Genomic DNA, 20,150 nt, shown 5'->3' on the forward strand with positions numbered 1-20,150 from the left:
ACTCAGGGCATCGTCAGCCCCTCAGGGCTCTGTCACCCCTCCCTAGGCCCTTCCTCCTCCTCCCTTACTCGCAGGTTATTCCTCCCTCCCTCCCCCCCCCCACGGGGACGGTGACAGGACGACACAACGCGGTGACAAACGGCCGAGGACGGACGGACGGACGGACGTTGAAGCGACACAGAGAGAGAGAGAGAGAGAGGGAGAGAGAGAGAGAGAGAGAGAGAGAGAGAGAGAGAGTGGGTGGTGGCACAGCCCCCCCGGGGGCACTGGGGAGGCACTGGGAGAGGTGCCCACCCCCCGTATCCCCCCCCCGGGTCCCCCCCAGACTCACGTGAAGGCAAAGGCCACCAGGGCCCCGCTGACCACGATGAAATCCAGAATGTTCCACAGGTCCCGGAAATAGGCACCTTGGTGAAGCACCAGCCCCAGATCCACCATCTGCGGGGGGAGGGAGGGGTCAGGGGGTGCCAAGGGACCCCACCCCCACCCTGTGGGACTCCCCACCCTGCGCTCACCTTGATCACCATCTCGAAGGTGAAGACCCCCGTGAAGACGTAGTCGAAGTAGCGCAGCACCTGGAGGTGGGGTGGGGGGAGATGGATGGGGACACTTGCCCCCGGGACCCCTCAGCATCCTGGGACCCCTCAGCACCCCTGGAGCCCCCCATCATCCCCCCAGCACCCCCCAGGACCGCCCGTCACCCCTCAGCCACTCTCTGGCTCTCAGACCCAGCACAGAGTCTGTGAGACCCCCCCTGGCTTTGGGCTGTATTTTGGGGTCCCCCCCTTTGCAGACCAGCCCCAGGGGGTCCCAGCGGGTGTCGGGGGGGGTCTCACGTTGTTCCGGGGGGCGTTGGGCTGCACGGGGTCCTCGGCGGCCAGGGCGATGCTGCTCATGGCGATGACCATGAGGATGCACATCTCGAAGTACCGCAGGTTCACGATGTAGTGGCACAGCCGGCGGAACCTGCCGGGGGGAGGGACAGTGTGGGGGCACCCCCCGACCCCCCCAGAGCCCCCCCCGATTCCCCCCGACTCCCCCCCCCCGGCGCTCACGGGTTGGTGGTGGAGAGGATGAACATGGAGCTGTAGGGCACCATGGGCTTGGGGCCGTTCTCGTCCTGCCCGTCGCCTTCCTCCTCCTTCTTCTCCTCCTCCTCCTTGCGGGGCAGCGGCTCGGGGTTGGCGTTCTTGTTCACTGCGGGGGGAGGGGGCGGCAGTGTCAGGGACCCCCCCCCCAGACCACCCCCAAATCGCCCAGAACTTCCCGGACTCTCTGAACTCCCTGCATTGCCCAACCCGGACAATCGGAACCTCCCAGACCACCCGGACCCCCCCCCCCCAAACCGCCTGGACCCCCCCAGACCCCCTCATATCCCCTGGACACCCCCTCCCCCCGGGACCCCCTGAACTCCCCAGATCACCCCCAGCCCTCAGACCCCCACATCCCTCATATGCCCCGGACCTTTCAGACTCCCCAGACCCTCTGCCCCCCCCCTCCCCTTCCCCGGCCCCCCCAAACCCCCCTACCTTGGACCAGGGCGTTGCTGGGGGGCGGCGGGAAGGGGGGTGGGATGTCCACGGCCGTGTGCTCGGGTTTCCCCCCGCCCTTGGAGGGGTTGTTGTTGTTGGGGGGGGCGGGGTTGGTGACCACCAGGTTGTTTTCGGGGGGCGGGGGGTTGATGGTGGTGGTGGTCGTGGGGGGGGGGACCCGGCGCGGGGGGGCCCCGGCGGGGCAGGGGGTGTGGTTGCCCATGGCGGGGGGGGGCGGGGGGCTCGGAAGTGGCCAGTTTGTTGTTCTTCATGTTGTCGATGTCCTCGGCCACGGGGGGGTCCCGGCGCCCCATGTCCTGCTGGATGGGGCGGGTGGTCGACAGCGTCGGGCCCGACGGCACCGGGGGGATCTGCTGCTCCCTGGGGGGAGGGGGGGAGGAGGGGGCTTAGAGCGGACCCCCCCGGCACCCCCAGGAAAGCTCCGGGGGGGACACAGAGCCGGGAGAGCCAACGGATATTGGGGTCTCTGTTGGGATCCAGAGGAGCCCTCAGCTCTGGGGGGGGTCCCGCCAACCCCGGGGGATCCTCCGCGCTCCCTCACCTCCTCCTGCGGTGCCGCCGCTCCTTGTCCTCCCTCCTGCCCTCTCCGTCGTACCCCGCGGGCGGCCCGTGCCGGTGCCGCCGCCGCCTCTCTCCGTCCCCGTGGTGCTGCTGCTGCTCCCCGTCCCCGTCCCCCCGGGCCGGCCGGGCCCCGTCGCGGTGCCTCGGGCGCCTCTCGGTCCTCGCCGCCCCTTCCTCACCCTCCTCCGTCGCCCTGCGGTGCCCGCGGTGCCTCCGGTGCTCCCGCTCGGGGGACCCGGCGCGGCCGTCGCGGCTCCGGTGCCTCGGTTTGTGCCGCTCCCCCCCGTCCCCCCCCCCAAAACCGCGCTCGGCGCTGGGATCACGCTCGGGGGGCTCCCGGCTCCGGCTGCGGGGGCGTCGCCCATGGGGTGGGGGGACCCCCCCGGGTGGAGGGGGCTCTGCGGGCCGGGGGGCTCCTCCGCCGGGGTCGGGGTACCGCGGCTGCCGCAGCGGTGCGAAGCGGGGGTCGGGCGGCGGGGGGGGGTCTCCGCCGCCGCCGCCGGGGCGCGTTTTGTTGGTGTTGTTGTTGCGGTTCTCCTGCGGGTCCACGACCAGCGGCCGGTCCAGGTGGGTCTTCATGTCCGGGCGGAGGTGGCGAGCGTAGGGCACCTTCCAGCGCTCCTCGGGCTCCAGCTCGCTGTAAAGCGCCTCCCGGCTCGCCAGCAGGTTCTGCTTCCGCAGCTCGCTCGTGCGCTGCTCCCACACGGATTTGGAGGGTTTCTGGTTCTTCTGCTGCTCCTTCCTGCGGGACGGGGGGGGAAGGGAGGGGGTTGGGGTGGGGTGGGGTGGGAGGGAGTCAAGGGTGGAACTGGGGATGGCTCTGGGATGGAGCCGGGATGGATCCAGGATGGCTCTGGGATGGATCCGGGATGGCTCTGGGGTGGATCTGGGATAGATCCCCAATGGCTCTGGGGTGGCGCTGGGGTGGATCCGGGATGGATCTGGGATGGATCCAGGATGGATCCCCGGTGTCTCTGGGATGGATCAGGGATGGATCTGGGATGGATCAGGGATGGATCTGGGATGGATCCCCGGTGTCTCTGGGATGGATCAGGGATGGATCTGGGATGGATTGGGGATGGATCTGGGATGGATCCCCGGTGTCTCTGGAATGGATCCAGGCCGGATCCAGGCTGGCTCCGGGCTCTCCCCGGGCCGGCTCCGGGCACTCACATGGTGACGGACATGTTGGCCGCGGAGAGTGGGCTGACCTCGGCCACCTCCTTCGCCTTCTGCAGCGCCAGCTTTTGGTTGGCAGCTTCTTCCTCCTCCTGCTCATCCTGCAAAGCCCCCGGCACCACGTCCAGCCTGGCCCAGAGGGCCCCCCAGGTCCCCCCAGACCCCCAGGCCCCCCAGACCCCCCACCTTGGTGAGCTCCTGCGCGTTGGCCAAGTTGTCCACCGCGATGGCCAAGAAGACGTTGAGGAGGGTGTCTGGGGGCATGTCAAGGCAAAGTGGGGGCCCAGGGCAGCCCCTCCCCTCTCAGGACCCCCCAGGACCCCCCAGGACTCCCCCCCAGGAACCCCAAGGATACAGTTGCCAAAGAGAGTGAGGACGATGAAGTAGACGGAGAAAACCATCCCCCCCTTGACGCCGCCCTGAGATTTGATGCCGTCGTACATCACCGCGTTCCAGTCTTCCCCCGTCAGGATCTGGGGGAGGAAGGAGCCGTGGGGGCAGCAGGGACTCTCCCCCAGCCCCGGGGACACCCCCCGGGGTGTCCCCCTTTGCCCCCACAGGTCTCCCCCTGCCCCCTGTCAGCCCATGTCCCCCCACGCCCCCCTGTGCCCCCCATCAGTCCACGTCCCCGGTGTTCCTCCATGTGCCCCCCGTGTCCCCCAAGGTCCCTTCATGTTCCCCCCTGTCCCTCGTGTCCTCCTGTGCCCCCCTGCCCCCTGTGTCCCCTCACATTCCTCCATGTCCCTCCATGTCCCCCAATGTCCCCCCATGTCCCCTCAGATCCCTCCGTGTCCCCCAAGGTCCCCCTTGTCCCCCCGTGCCCCCTGTGTCCCCTCAGATCCCTCCATGCCCCCCCACATCCCTCCACGTCCTCCTGTGCCCCCCATGCCCCCCCCGTGTCCCCTCAGGAGCCCCCCCTGGCCGGGCTGGGGGGGGTCCCCACCTGAAACACCGTCATTATTGCTGCTGGGAAAGTGTCGAAGTTGGTGGGAGGGGTCCCGTCGTCAAAATTGAACCTGGCAGGAAAGTTGGGGGGGCAGCAGTGGGTGCCCCACCCCTGTCAGGGACAGGGGGGGGGGCACAGAGACCCCCCTGTCTCTGAGAGGGGTCCCAGGGGTGCCCGGGGGGGTCACTCACTGTCCCCCGAAGAGCTGCATCCCCAAAAGGGCGAAGACGACGATGAAGAGGAAGAGGAGGAAGAGGAGGCTGATGATGGACTTCATGGAATTGAGCAGGGACACCACCAGGTTCCGCAGGGAAGCCCAGTACCTGTGGGGGGGCACGGGGGGGTCAGGGGGCCACAAGGGGCCACGGGGGGACATGGAGGGGCACAGGGGGCACATGGGGACACAGGGGGGGCATGGAGGGGCACAGGGGGCACATGGGGACACAGGGGGGGCATGGAGGGGCACAGGGGGCACATGGGGACACGGGGGGGGCATGGAGGGGCACAGGGGGCACATGGGGACACAGGGGGGGCATGGAGGGGCACACGGGGGCACAGAAGGACACGGGGCGGACACGGAGGGGCACAAGAGGGGCATGGGGATGCTGGCGACATGGGGGGACATGGAGGAGCACAGGGGGCACAGGGACACTGGGGACACGGGGGGACATGGAGTGGCACAGGGGGCACAGGGACATTGGGGACACGGGGGGACATGGAGTGGCACAGGGGGCACAGGAGGACATGGGGGGACATGGAGGGGCATGGGGGGACATGGGGACACTGGGGACATGGTGGGATGTGGGGACATGGAGGGACCTGGGGACATGGGGGAGGTGGGGGGGCCACGGGGGCCGCAGGACTCACTTGGTGACTTTGAAGATGCGCAGTAACCTGAGAGCTCGCAGGACGCTGATCCCGAAGGATGTTCCCGGCTTCACAACAGCCCAGATCACCTCGAAGATGCTTCCGATGATAACCTGGGATGGGGGAGGGAGGGTGTCCCAGGATGGTCCTCATCTCATCCCATCCCAAATTATCCCATCCCAAACAATCCCATCCCATCCCAAACCACTCCAAACCATCCATCCCACCCCAAACCATCAGCCCCATCTCATCCTATCTTATTCCATCCATCCCACACCAAACCAACCCAAACTATCCAATTCCATCCCATCCCAAACCATCAGCCCCATCTCATCCTATCTTATTCCATCCATCCCACACCAAACCAACCCAAACTATCCAATTCCATCCCACCCCAAACCATCAGCCCCATCTCATCCTATCTTATTCCATCCATCCCACACCAAACCAACCCAAACTATCCAATTCCATCCCATCCCAAACCATCAGCCCCATCTCATCCTATCTTATTCCATCCATCCCACACCAAACCAACCCAAACTATCCAATTCCATCCCACCCCAAACCATCAGCCCCATCTCATCCTATCTTATTCCATCCATCCCACACCAAACCAACCCAAACTATCCAATTCCATCCCATCCCCAACCTCATTCCACCCCATCCCCGTTCCATCCCACTCTTGTTCTCATCCCCATCCCATCCCATCCCATCCCAATCCATCCCATGTTAGCCCAGCCCAGCCCAGCCCCGTTCCCACCCCGTTCCCGCCCCATCCCTCGCTCACGGCACAGTCGAAGCAGTTGAAGGACGAGTGGAAGTAAGGCCGCGTTCCCAGCCCGTACATTTTTATAAACATTTCGGACATAAAGAGTCCCAAGAAAATGAATTCTGCATAGTCTGTGGGGGGGAAGGGAGGGAGTGGCGTTGAGGGGGGGGACACTGAAGAGGGGTCCCGGGGGTCCCACAAGCTGGGGAGTCCCAGGAGACGGGAGATGGGGGTGGGCGTCATGGGTTTACTCCGGCCCAGTTTTTACAGTGGGGCACAAACTGGGGGAATGCCACGGTCTGGGGGGTTCTGGTCCCACAAGCTGGGGGGGAGTCACAAGAGCTGGAGGGGTCCAGGGGGCTCGGGGTGGGGGGGCTCGGGGGGGCTCTGGGGCCCGGGGCTGACTCACAGAGGAAGTCGGAAAGCCAATCTGGCTGGTCGTAGTGAACGATAGCAACACACAGGGTGTTGAGCGCTACCAGACTGAGCACGGTCCAGTAGAAGGCCTGAGTTTTCACCATCCGCCGGATGTGGAAGCGCATCCGCCGCTCCCGCTTGTGGAAGAAGGTGGAGTTCTCCAGCTTGGCACTTTTGAGGCTGGCACGGGCAAAGGGGGACCCTGCAGGGACACCCCCCGGGGGACGGGCTCGTCACCCCCGTGGCCTCCCCCCCCCAAAAGCAGCACCCGGCACCCCACAAAGTGTCACCCAGCACCCACTGCCCCCTAAACTCTCACCCCGTGACCCACCCCCCCCTAAGCTGTCACCCACACCCACTGCCCCCCAAATCCTCACCCCATCACCCACCAGCCCCCCAAAGTGTCATCCAGTACTCACCAGCCCCCAAAACGGCACCCAGCACCCACTGCCCCCCAAACCCTCACCCCATGATCCACCACCCCCTAAACCCTCACCCAGCACCCACTGCCCCCCAAACCATCACCCACCACCCACCACCCCCACATCCTCACACCATGACCCACCATCCCCTAAATCATCACGCACCACCCACTGCCCCCCCAAACTGTCACCCAGCACCCACTGCCCCCAAATCCTCACTCCATGACCCACCACCCCCTAAACTGTCACTCAGCACCTACTACCCCCGAAACCATCACCCATCACCCACCACCTACTCCCTAACCCACCCTCCCATCACCCACCCACTGCTCCATCCCCCCCATCCCCCTCCACCCCTGTCACCCTCCCATTCCCCTCCCCCCAGCTGACACCCCCAAGACCCACCCCCCTCTGCCCTTCCCGTGCCCCTCACCCACCCATGGCCGCGATGTCCCCCAGCTGCTCCTCGCCCTCCTCGGGGCTCAGCAGGTCCGTCTTGCTCCTCTTGCTGGTGGCCCTCCGGAGAGCTCCCGCAGGGGGGGGGCACAGGGGGGCGGCCGTCACCCGGGGGGGTCCCTCCTGCACCCCCCTCCTCGTGGGGGGGCCGCCCCCGAGCCCCCGGGGAGAGGGAGTGGGGATGGGGGGAGCGGGGGCTGCGAACTTACCATCGAAGGGGCGCCGGGGCTCTGCCTCGGGCTCGTCCTCGGCCAGGATCACCTCTTCTGAGGGAAAGTGGGGGGCTCAGGGGGGCCGGGGGGGGGGTCACAGGGAGGTCCAGGGGGGAGTTAAGGAGATTTGGGAAAGGTTGGGGGAGGTTTGGGAAAGGTTGGAAGAGGTTTGGGGAGGTTTGGGGGGCACCGGGAGCGGTTTAAGGGACTATGGCGTTGTTTAGGGAGGTGGGGAGGGGTTTAAGGTTTAAGGGGTTAAGGAGGTTTAGGGTGTTCGGGAGGGGTTTAAGGGGCTTTGCGGGGGTTTATAAGGGTCGGGAGGGTATGGAGAGTCCCGGGTGGGTCTCGGGGGGGGGGTCCCGCCCCTCACCCGCCTTGGAGATCCACTCCATGTATCCGTTGAGCTCCCGCTCGATTTGCTGCTGCCGCCGCAGCTTCAGGAACGCCCGGCGGTTCTCCACCCGCTCCCGCTCTTTGGCAAACTCCCTGCGGACCCCCCAGGTCAGGGGGGGAGCCCGGGGGGAGCCCCCCAAGCCACCCCTTCCCCCCCCCCCCCGCCGCCGCTTACCCGGACAGGACCCCCAGCACGAGGTTCAGCATAAAAAAGGAGCCGATGATGATGAGAGGGATGAAGTACAGCCAGTTCCAAGTGTTCCCTGAGGCGTCGTTGCTCTGGGGGGGCGGGGGGGGGGCGCAGGAGATGCCGTGAGATCGGAGGGTCCCAGGGTGTCCCAAGAGATGGGGGGGTCCCATGAGCTGGGGGTGTTCCCAGGGGGTCCCATGAACTGGGAGGGTGTCCCACAAAATGGGAGGGGGGGTGTCCCACGAGTGACACATGAAGTTATGGTGGGACACGGGGGGGCCCGCGGGGACAGAGGGTGACCCAGGGTGGGACACCAGAAGACCCGGGAAGGGGGGGATGGGACAGAAGATGCCCCGGGGTGGGACAGGAGGCAGCTCCCATGGGGGAAAGGAGGGGCCCGGGAGGGGACAGGGAGGAGCCCGGGATGGGCCCGTGGGGGGGCAAAACCCCCCCGGGACGGGCCCGGGGCTCACATAGTAGAGGAGGTCGGTCCACCCTTCCATGGTGATGCACTGGAAGACGGTGAGCACGGCGAAGAGGATGTTGTCGAACTGGGTGATGCCGTAGTTGGGCCCTTCCCAATATTTCTTACACTTGGTGCCGTTGGGGCAGATCCGCGCCGGCTCGTCCGTCCCGCACGGGACCTCCACCTTGATCTCATCTGGGGGGGTAAGGGGGGGCACAGACGGCGGATCCCACCTGGCCGGACCCCCCTGTGTCCCTCCGGACCCCCCCACGCTGTCCCCAGGACCTCCCCCCCGTGCCCCCCCTCCCCGCGGGGCCGTTGGGGCAGGTCCGGGACCTCCACATGAATCTCGTCTGGGAGGGGGGCACAAGGGTGGGGTCTCACCTGGCTGGACGCCCCTCTGTCCCCGGGACACCCCCCCCTCCCCGCCGCAGGGCACCGACAGAAATAGCCACGGCCAATTAACGGCCTCATCAAGGGAGAGCAGGAATTAGGACGTTCCAAATCCAGCACCGACCACGGGCCCGCGGAGATTTGGGGAGAGGGGGGAGGATCTACCCCCCCCAGCCCCGCTCCCAGCCCCATGGCAGGAGTCGAGCCCACCCCGGGGGGGGGGAAAACTCTTGCAGGGAGGGGGGCAGAGGGGGTTTGGGGGGAGATTTGGGGGGGTTCACGGGGGGTTGAGGGGATTCAGGGTGGGTTAAGGGGGGTTCCAGAGGGTTTGTGGGGTATGGGGGGTGCTGGAGGGGGTTTGGGAAGGGTTTGGGGAGGGTTTGGGGGGTTGGAGGGGGTTTGGGAGGATTTAAGGGGGCCTAGGGGTGTGCAGGGAATTTGGGGATGCCCATGTCGGTTTGCAGAGGGTTGGGGAGTTTCCAGGGGGTCGGGAATGGTTGTGGGGGGTGCAGGAAATTTGAGGGGGTGCAGGGAATTTGGGGATACCCATATTGGTTTGCAGAGGGTTGTGGGGTTTTCAGGGGGTCGGGAATGGTTGCCGGGGGGGGGGTTGATGGGGGTTGATGAACCCCCAGGTCGGGAGGGGGTTCAGGGGGTTTGAGGGTGATCTGGGGGGGAGGTGCAGCCCCCACCTGTGACCAGGTCGAAGCAGGTGGTGTGGAATTTGCCCATATAAAACTCTAATCCTATGATGGCGAAGATGAGGATCGCGAAGAAGAGGAGGAGCCCGATCTGCAGCAGTGGGATCATCGCCTTCATGATGGACTTCAGCACGACTTGTAAACCTGGGGCAGGCGGGGCTGAGCGGCCACGGCCCCCCCCAGACCTCCCCCGGACCCCTAAAGCCCCCCCCCGGGCACTCACTTGGGATCCCCGAGACCAGTTTGAGGGGCCGGAGCACACGCACGGCCCGCAGCGTCCGCAGGTCGAACTGGGAGCCCACCGTGGCCAGGATGCTGCGGGGGGGACACGAGGGGGGTCAGCGGGCAGGGGGAACCTCCTGGGGTGGGAACCCCCCCCGAGGCTGGGCCACTGCGGCCACTGAGAGCCACCACATCCCCTCCCCCAGCCACATGACCTCACAGGCTGTGCCACCACTGTGGCCACCACGGCCCTCCGTGGGCCACCACAAGCCCCAGGGCACCATCACGGTCACCACGAGCCCCCCGGTGTCCCCCCCACTGCAGGGTCACCACAAGCCCATGGCTACCACGAGCTGCTGTGTCCCCACCACAGAGCCACGAGCCCACGGCCACCACGAGCCCCTACAAACCCCTTATTAGCCCCTGCCTCAGGGCCACGAGCCTGTGGCCACCACGAGCCGCTGTGTCCCCACCACAGAGCCATGAGCCCGTGGCCACCATGAGCTCCTACAAACTGCCCTATTAACCCCTTCCTCAAGGCCACCACGACCCCGCGGCACCACCAGCCCCCCACACGTGCCCCCCCCTATTGCAGGGCCACGAGCCCACAGCCACCGCAAACCCCCACATCCCCACTGCAGGGCCACGAGCCCGAGGCCACCGTGAGCTGCTGTGTCCCCACTGTAGGGCCATCACAAGCCCCTGGCCACCATGAGCCGCTCTGTCCCCACTAGTGAGCCACGAGCCCACGGCCACCACGAGCCCCCCCGTGCTCCCCCCCACTGCAGGGCCACGAGCCCGCGGCCACCAGGAGCTCCCCCGTGTGTCCCCCCCTCCCCGCGTGTCCCCTCCCCGTGTCCCCGCAGCCCCACGTGCCCGCGGCCGCAGCCGGTGCCGGTGCCGGGGGCGGCAATTCCAGCTCGGGGATATTTTTAGTCCCTTTTTTTCCGGCGGCGCTGCCGGTGCCGGTGCCAACGGCGGCGGCGGTGCCAGAGCCGGGTGGGCACGGCCGGGTGGGTGCAGCCCCGGAGGGGGGGGGAAGGTGGCGGCCAGCGAGGTCCCCGAGGATCCCGAGGGGGTCAGGGGTTGTCCCCCCCAGGGGTTCGTTTCTGTCCCCACGACTCCCCCGCCTCCTGGTGCCGCGGACGGCCCCCTGTTGCCATGGCAACGGGTCGGACCCTTCCTCTGTGCCACCCCCAGACAGCGCCGGTGACCCCCAGTCCCCCCAGCTCATCACCCCCAGGCCCCCCAGTTCATTCACCCCATTTCCCCCACTTGGATCCCCTTCCCTTTGCCCCCATTCCCCCCTTCCCTTCACCTCTTTTTCTGGGGGGGGTGCGGAGTGGGGGGCAGGGGGCGGGGGGGGAGCAGAGGGAACCCCTCAGCCCACCGAGCCCCCCCAAAACCAGCCCCAGGCCCCCCCCGCCTCAGTTTCCCCCCCAAAGGCGAGTGAAGGACACGTGGGCAGGGCCGGAGGGGCCGGGGGGGGGGCCCTGGGTTTGGGGGGGCTTTGAGGTTGTGGTGCTGGGCTGGGGGGAGTGGGGGTTCTGTGTCCGGGGGGTCTCTCAGGACGTGGGGGGAGAGGGAGAGGGTTTTGTGTCCGGGGGGGTCTCTGAGCTGCCGCCGGTGCCTCCCGGTGAGTGACACCGCGGGGGACACGTTGTGACAGCGCCGAGAGGCCCCGGGGACACGGGGACAGGACGAGCCGAGAGGCCCCGACTGACGCCCCCTCCCCCCTGCTCGGCCCCCCCCTGGGCCCCCCCCGCGGCCCTGCACAGGCGTGGGAACACGAGGAACACGAGGAACACACGAGGAACACACGTGGGACACACGTGGGACACACGTGTGGGGGCACAGCCGCTGCAGGGGTGGGTGCAGGGGGGGGTTCCTGCACCCCACACCCCTGCCCCACGCCCCACACCCCGGTGTGTCCCCCCGTGCCCTCCCAGGGGTCCCTCAGCTCCGCCACAGCGGAGCCCGTGACATTCCCACCTGTGTGTGTCCAAGTGCCCCCCTTCTACAGGTGACCCCAGGTGTGTCCCCAGGTGTGTCCTCAGGTGTTTCCCCGGGTGTGACTCACCCCATGGGCACCACCACGAAGTCCACGGCGCTCACACGCGTGTGTCCCACTCCCAGGTGTGTCCCCAGGTGTGTTCCCATGTGTGACTCACCCCGTGAGCACCACCACGAAGTCCATGATGCTCACACGTGTGTGTCCCACCCCGAGGTGTCCCCAGGTGTCCTCAGATGTGTCCCAGGTGTCCCCAGGTGTCCCCCCCAGGTGTGACTCACCCCGTGAGCACCACCACGAAGTCCATGACGTTCCAGCCGTTCCTCAGGTAGGAGCCTTTGTGGAAGGCGAAGCCCAGGGCGATGATTTTGATCCCGGCCTCGAAGCAGAAGATGCCGATGAAATACGGCTCCGTGTCGTCCTGGGGACGGGGGGGCACAGGTGACAGGGGACAGGTGTGACAGGGGTCACAGGCACCCCCAGCGCCCCCCCCCACCTCGGGGTGAGGGCCCGACCCCCCCCAAGCCCCCCTGGTGGCCCCGGGCGGGGGTGGTGCCGCTCCCGGCATGGCCCAGATTCCCAGTAAGGAGGAAACTGGGACAGCGGCAGGTCCAGGGGGAACTGGGACTCATGGTCGGCTCGTGGGCTGGGGGTGGGCTGGTAACCCCCCCACCCCCGGCCTGCTGCCCACGCTGGGGGGGACAGGGACACACGGCAGGGACCCCGTGGTGGGTCAGGGACACTCGGTGGGGCCCCCAGGGTGAGCAGGGACCCCCAGCAGAGCCTCAGGGACCCCCCCACTTGCACCCCCAGGGTGGTCAGGGACCCCCACTGGAACCCTGGGGGGGTGCAGAGACCCTCCCTAGAACCCCAGGGATGCCCAGGGTCTCCCTCTGGAGCCCCCAGAGACGGCAGGGTCCCCTCCCCGCTGTGCCAGGGACCCTCCCCCAGCCCCGGGGGTGCCTCCCCGAGCCCCCCCCCTCACCAGCCGCTCCGACATGGGGGTCTTGTCGTCGTCGGGCAGGTGCTGCTCGAGCGCCAGGACGATGCAGTTGGCGATGATGGTGGCTAAAATCATGTATTCAAAAGGAGTGGGGGGGGGCGAGTCAAGGAAACCACGGGGCTGAGGGACCCCCCCCCCCCAAAACGGCGAAACCGAGGCAGTAGAGGGGTCCCGAGGTGCCCAAAGCGGGGGGGTGTCGCCCCCCTCCCCCCTCACCCGTGCCCCCGGTGTCGGCACCGCTTGTTCGACAGCTCGTTAATTAATTCCCTCATCAAAGCAGCGCCGCGGCGGCCGCGGCTCGAGCCTCGTGCCCGGCGGGGCCACCGCGATCAGAGCGCCCCGGGGACAGCGGGACCCGCCGCGACCCGCGCGGGCACCTCGGGGAGGGAGGGGGGTGGCACCGGGCCGGGGGGACCCGCCGGGGGGGCTGCGGGAGCGGTGGGAGGGCGGCCCCGGCCCCGCGGTGGTGGCCCTGTCCTGCTCCGTGTCCCCGTGTCCTGTCCCATATCCCCGGCACGGCGGCAGTGCCCCTGTCCTGCCCCACATCCCCGTGTCCTGTCCCGTGTCCCTGTCCCCTGTCCTGTGTCCCTGTGCCACCAGCAGTACCCGTGTCCTGCCCCACGTCCCCAGTGGTGCCCCTGCCCGGGGTGGCACCGATGGGCACAAAGATGGGGTCGGGTCTGGTCCTGGCCCCACTGCGGCCGAGGAGGGGGTGGCTGCTGGTACTGGGGCTGGCAGGGGATCCCACATGGATATCCAGCATGGCACAGGATCCCACATGGATATCCAGCATGGCACAGGATCCCACATGGATATCCAGCATGGCACAGGATCCCACACGGATATCCAGCATGGCACAGGATCCCACATGGATATCCAGCATGGCACAGGATCCCACACGGATATCCAGCATGGCATAGGATCCCACACGGATATCCAGCATGGCACAGGATCCCACATGGATATTCAGCATGGCACAGGATCCCACACAGATATCCAGCATGGCACAGGATCCCACACAGATATCCAGCATGGCACAGGATCCCACACGGATATCCAGCATGGCACAGGATCCCACATGGTTATCTAGCACGGCACAGGATCCCACACAGATACACAGCATGGCACAGTACCCAGCATGGATATCCACCATGGCACGGGATCCCACATGGATATCCAGCATGGCATGGGATCCCACACGGATATGCACCGTGGCACAGGACCCAGCATGGATACACACTATGGCACAGCACCCAACATGGATACACACCATGGTACAGGATCCCACACAGATAGCTGTCATGGCACAGCACCCAACATGGATATCCACCATGGCACAGGATCCCACATGGATACACAGCATGGGACAGGATCCTGCATGGATATCCACCATGGCACAGGACCCAGCATGGATACACACTATGGCACAGGATCCCACAGATACCCACCATGGCACAGCACCCAACACGGATACACACCATGGCACAGGACCCAGTACAGATACACACCATGGTACAGGATCCCACACAGATACCCACCATGGCACAGCACCCAACACAGATACCCAGCGTGGCACAGGTGCCCAGCACGGCTCTCTGCCATCCCGCCGTGGCACAGCCATCCCACGCAGCCCCTGGCGCAGTCCAGCTCTCCAGCCCAGCCCAGCACTCGGGCACAGCCACCCGACCCCGTTTATCCGCCCTGGCACAGCTCCGGCACCGCAGGGCACCCGGCACGGCCACCGCGCTGCCCCATCCCGCTGCCCCATCCCTCTGCCCCATCATAATCCCCCCATCCCGCATCCCCACCCCGTTGGGCACAGCCCTGGCGTGGCCCCGGCGTGGCTCCGGCACAGCGCAGTGACCTGGCACAGCTACCGGGCACAGCCCCAGGCCCTGGCACGGCCACGCTGCCGGGCACAGCACGGGGATCCGGTGCCGCTCTCCGGCACGGCACAGCTCCCTGGCACAGCCCGGGGATCCGGCAATGGCTCCCGGTGCCAGTACCCGCCCCGGCAGAGCTCCCTGGCACGGCCCGAGGATCCGGTGCTGGTATCCCTGGCATGGGTTGGTTCTCCAGCACAGCTCCCGGCGCCGGTGTCCCTGGCACAGCCCCTGGCACAGCCCAGGGATCCAGTGCTGGTATCCCTGGCATGGGTCCTGGCATGGCCCAGTTTTCCAGCACAGCTCCTTGGCACATCCCGGGGATCCAGTGCCAGTATCCGGCCCGGAACAGCTCCTGGCACAGCCCGGTGAGAACCAGGGCAGCGGCACCGCGATGCAGCACCGAGCCGGGAGGATCCGGGAGGGATCCAGCACCAATCCTGGAGGGATCCAGCACCAATCCTGGAGGGATCCAGCACCAATCCAACACCAGTCAAGCCCAGATCCAGCACCAATCCAACACCAATCCAGGAGGGATCCAGCACCAATCCAGCACCAATCGAGCCCAGATCCAGCACCAATCGAGCCCAGATCCAGCACCAATCCAGCCCAGCACAGCTCCTTAACCACGGGGCTCTGCCCCTCCAAACCACGCTCAGGGGTCTCCCCCGCCCCCCCTTTCTGTGCCCTCCCCCTCTCCCGGAGCGGAGGGGTCCCTGTCGGGCTGGATTTTGGGATCCCCGGGAGCATCCCCCGGGCTCCCGCCGCCCCCTCGCCCCGGGACCGGCGTGGGAGGCTCCGGTGCCGCAGGATGGGACCCGCAGGGCCGCGGGGTGTGGGGGGGTGATGCATCACCGCACACCCCCCTCAGCACGCCGGGGCACCCCCAAAGCCCCTCCCCGGTGCCAACGCGACGCCCCTTCCCCACCGCGCGGCCCCGCGCCCCGGGCACGGCGCTGCCGGTCCCGCTGCGGCACAAAACGGTGCGGCCACCACCCCCCCCCCGGGACCCGCACCCCCCGATCCGGCACCCCCAGACTCCCCCCGGGACCCGCACCCCCCGATCCGGCACCCCCAGACCCCCCCCAGGATCGGCACCCCCCGATCCGGCACCTCCAGACCCTTCCCCGCACCCCCCCCCCCCCGATTTCGGGGTCACCGCGGCACCGTGGATGTGCCGAGGGGGCTGCCCGAACCCCCAAACTGCCCCCGGTGCCGGGGGGTGTCCCCAAATCTCATGGTACCCCCAACAGCATCCCAAAAGTGTGAGGTGACCCCCCACACCCCATGCAGGGCCCCCCCCCGGCTGCCAGGAGAGGTGACAGGGGCTATTTTGGGGTGACGGGGGCCCTTTTGGGGTGATGGGGTCCCTTTTGGGGTGCTGCTGTTGCTGGCTGAGGGTTTTGGGGTGCAGGAAGAAGGGGGAAGGGGCCTGGCAGAACCCAAGGAGCTGCAGCCCCCCCAAAACAGCCCCCAAACACCCCACTGGGGGAGGAGGACGGATCTGGGGACACCCCTGAGCCTGGGGGGACCCTGAGGGGATGAAGATGGGGGGCCCGGGGGGGCTGTGGGGTGCAGGGACGTGGGGATGGGGCCCCATTATGGGACTGGGGACCCTCATGCAGGGCAGGGACAGGGACCCCAATGCAGCACATGGTGACCCCAAAAGGGGGGACAGGGACCCCAATGAGGGTCACAGGGAGTGGTGACCCCAAAAGGGGGACAGGGATCCCAATGCAGCACATGGGGACCCCAATACAGGCCAGGGATGGTGACCCCAAGGTGGGGCTGGTGACCCCAATATGGGGCTGGAGAGGTGACATGTGACAGCGACAGGGACCCCAGTGCAGGACACAGAAATGGGGTCCCCAAAGGAGGTTGGGGATGGGGACCCTCTTGCAGGTCAGAGGGACCCCAGAGCGGGTCAGAGGATGAAGCTCTGGGGATTGGGACCCCAAAATGGGGCTGGTGACCCCAGTATGGATCTGGAGAGTTTAGGCAGGCCATAGTGACCCCAAAATGGAGATGGAGACCCCAATGCAGGACAGGGGGACGGGGACAGGGCATGGAGACCCCAATATGGAGCTGGGGACCCCAACGCAGGCCAGGGGACCCCAATATGGGACTGGAGACTCCAATGCAGGCCAAGGGACCCCAATATGGGACTGGGGACCCCAACGCAGGACAGAGGCCCCAGTGCAGGACGGAGAGAGCCCAATATGGACCTGGAGAGTTCATGCAGGACATGGTGACCCCAATGCAGGACTGGAGACCCTAAAGTTGGACTGGGGACCCCAATACACGACTGGAGACCCTAAAGTTGGACTGGGGACCCCAGTGCAGGACATGGTGACCCCAATGCAGCCCAGGCGACCCCAATGCAGGATGCGGTGACCCCAATACAGGACTGGGCACCCCAGTGCGGGACACGCTGACCCCAATTCAGGACCAGGGACCCCAATGCGGGACACGCTGACCTCAATGCAGGACTGGGGACCCCAATGCAGGACACGGTGACCCCAATGCAGCCCGGGGGCCGGGGGGTCCTCGTGCCCGTCCCAGCTCCCCCCTCGCAGGGTGCGGGGGGTGCCAGGGCCGGGTTGCCCCGATCCCGGGGGTGGGGTGGGGGGGTCCGGCGCGGGGGTTTCCCCCCCTCCAGCCCCAAAAGGATATGGCCATTCGGTGATCTTTTTGGCGTATTTCCTCACCACGTTGTCCTCGCTGAAGAGGAAGAGCGAGCGGTTGACGGTGAGGCAGTTCTGCCGCACCGGGATGGGGTTGTACAGGGCCATGGTGCGGGCGCGCTGGGCCATGGACTGTTTGTAGAGGCGCTGCGCCCCGGGGGGGCCCTGCCGAGGACCCCCTCCCGCGCCCCGGCCCCCCGCCGCCGCCCCGGGGCCGCTCCCGCCGCCGCCGGGCCCGTAGCGGGCCGCCACCTCCTCTCCGAAACGAGCCATCCCGCCGCGGGGGGGGGGTCACGCTGCTGAGGCCGGCACCGCCGAGGAGCTCATCACATCCCATGGGCCCCCCCCTAAATCCTCCGAGGGGGGGGGCGGGGGTCGGAGTTCGTCCCGACCGGGCGCGGGGCGCTCAGAGCGGGGCCGGCATCCCGAGCATCCTTCGGTGCGGCGGCGCGGCCCCCCCCCGCGAGCCGGTGCGGCGAGGGGGGGGGACCCCCGGGATTTGGGGGGTGTCAGCGGGGTGCGGGGGTCCCTCTGCTCCGGCTCCCGGTGTCCTGGAGCGGGGGGGTCGCGGCTCTGCGGCTCCCGGTGCCCCGCTGTGGGGGGGGGTCCCTCCGCTGCGGTGCCCCGGAGGATGGTGGGGGTGGGGGGGGTCCTTCTGCTGCGGTGCCCCCCCCGCAATCCGGTGCGGGGGGTTTCGAGGGGCACCCCCGGTGTAAAAGCGTCCCCGGCGCTGCGGCTCCCGGTGCGGGGGGGGTCGGGTCCCGGTGCCCCCGGAGCGGGTTGCGGGGGTCCTGGCGCTGCGGTGCCCCGGTTTCGCGGGAGGGTCCCTTCGCTGCGGCTCGCGGTGCCCCGGAGAGGTGGGAGGGGTGGTCCCGGTGCCTCGGGACTGGGAGGGTCCCCCCGCTGCGGCTCCCGGTGCCCCGCGGTGGGATGGGGGGGTCCCTCCGCTGCAGCTCGCGGTGCCCCCTGCGCGGGGTGCGGGGGTCCCGGCGCTGCGGCTCCCGGTGCCCCCCCGGGGGGGGTTGCGGTAATTTTGGGGCGGTGGGGGGGGGGAGACAGAAAAAGCCGGGGCTCGCTCAGCGCATCCCGGCGCCCCCGGCCCGGAGCATCAGTGAGAAAGGGGGGGAGGTAAAAAAATCCCCCCAAAATCCCCAAATGGTCCCAAAATCCAAAGGATCGATAGAAAAAAGGCGGCGGCGGACGGTGGGGGTGCGGACCCCCCCCTCGGGGCGGCGGGGCCGGGCGGGGGTCGCCGTCAGCCCCCCGGCAGCAGCGGGGTGACGGGGCCCATCGGGCCGGGCTGCGGCAGAGCTCGCGCTGCTGCTGCTCCTCCTCCTCCTCCTCCTCCTCCCCCTCCTCTTCCCCCCCCAATACCCGAGACCTTCCTCCTCCTCCTCCTCCTCCTCTTGCTCCCCAATGCCCGGGACCTTCTTCTTCCTCCTCCTCCTCCTCCTTCTGCCCCCCCAGTGCCCAGGACCTTCCTCTTCCTCCTCCTTCTCCTCCTCCTCCTCCTGCCCCCCCAGTGCCCAGGACCTTCCTCCTCGTCCTCCTCCTCCTCCTCCTGTCCCCCAGTACCCGGGACCTTCCTTCTCCTCCTCTGCCACCTCCTCCTCCTACTCTCTTGCTCCCCAATACCCGGGACCTTCCTCCTTCCCCCTCCTCCTCCTCCTCCCCCTCCTCCTCCCCTCCTCCTTCTTCCCCCAGTTGCCAGGACCTTCCTCCTCCTCCTCCTCCTCCTCCTCCCTTAGTTACCCCATAATTAATTAGCGGGGTTTAATTACCCCGCCGCTGCCTCAGTTTCCCCCCGCGGTGACCCCGCTCTCACCCCCAGCCCCCCCCCCGGTCCGACCCCCCCGGGGGATGGGCAGCGGTGCCCCCCCTCCCCCCATGGCGTTACGCCCCCTCCGTGGGGTCCCCCCCTCGACCCCCCCCGCCCTCACCCCCCCCCCGAACGGGCCGAACTGGGTCAGGGGGTGCCCCCCAGCCCCCGGTGACGTCACGGCCCTTTGTCCCGGCGCCGCTTTTGTCCCGGCGCCGCCGCAGCGGCCGCACGTGGCACAGCCGGTGTCACCCCCGGGGCCACCGCGACCCCGCGACACCCGCGGGGGGGGCACAGGACACCCCCGGACCCCCCCCCCCGGCACTAGGTGTGGGGTCACCAGGGACCCCCGCGGGGACTGTCCCCAGTGGGAGGACCCCGAGCAGGGACTGTCCCCAAAAGGGACCCCGAGTGTCACCTGTGAGATGGGGACCCCAAACCCCGGGGGGGGCCAGGGGGACCCTCTGGGCTCTGGGGGCTTTCGGGGTCAGCTCACACGTGTGTGCACGGCCTGACACGTGTGTGCACAGCCTGACATGTGTGTGCACGACCTGATGTGTGTGCATGGCCTGATGGGTGTGCACGGCCCCACATGAGTGTGCATGGCCTGACACGTGGGCAGGGCCTGACGTGTGTGCACGGTCTGATGTGTGGGCACAGCCTGACATGTGTGTGCACAGCCTGACATGCGTGTGCACGGTCTGAAGCGTGGGCATGGCCTGACACGTGTGTGCATGGCCTGATGTGTGTGCACAGTCTGATGTGTGGGCACAGCCCCACACGTGTGTGCACAGCCTGACGTGTGTGTGCGCACAGCCCCACACATGTGTGTGCACAGCCCCACACGTGTGTGCACAGCCTGACGTGTGTGCACATGACCCCACATATGTGTGCATGGCCTGACACATGTGTCCAAGACCCCACACGTGTGGGCACAGCCCCACACGTGTGTGCACAGCCTGACGTGTGTGTGCGCACAGCCCCACACATGTGTGTGCACAGC

General features: G+C 67.6%; 1 protein-coding gene across 1 annotated transcript; it reads right to left on the bottom strand.

Moving 5' to 3' along the window:
- Positions 1-327: 327 nt before the first annotated feature.
- CACNA1A (calcium voltage-gated channel subunit alpha1 A) lies at positions 328-18,188 on the bottom strand. The gene is given in 25 exon segments (XM_032677339.1): positions 328-438; positions 516-575; positions 837-966; positions 1,056-1,197; positions 1,530-1,774; positions 1,776-1,913; positions 2,095-2,856; positions 3,288-3,394; positions 3,480-3,547; positions 3,649-3,766; positions 4,237-4,309; positions 4,431-4,562; positions 5,107-5,219; positions 5,894-6,006; positions 6,285-6,494; positions 7,152-7,244; positions 7,380-7,436; positions 7,753-7,868; positions 7,951-8,054; positions 8,439-8,626; positions 9,517-9,669; positions 9,749-9,840; positions 12,040-12,179; positions 12,744-12,849; positions 17,318-18,188. Coding segments are annotated over 25 exon segments (3,855 nt in total). The 5' UTR covers positions 17,602-18,188.
- Positions 18,189-20,150: the final 1,962 nt, after the last annotated feature.

This window comes from Chiroxiphia lanceolata, unplaced genomic scaffold (genome assembly GCF_009829145.1).
Source record: "Chiroxiphia lanceolata isolate bChiLan1 unplaced genomic scaffold, bChiLan1.pri scaffold_49_arrow_ctg1, whole genome shotgun sequence".
NCBI lineage: Eukaryota > Metazoa > Chordata > Aves > Passeriformes > Pipridae > Chiroxiphia > Chiroxiphia lanceolata.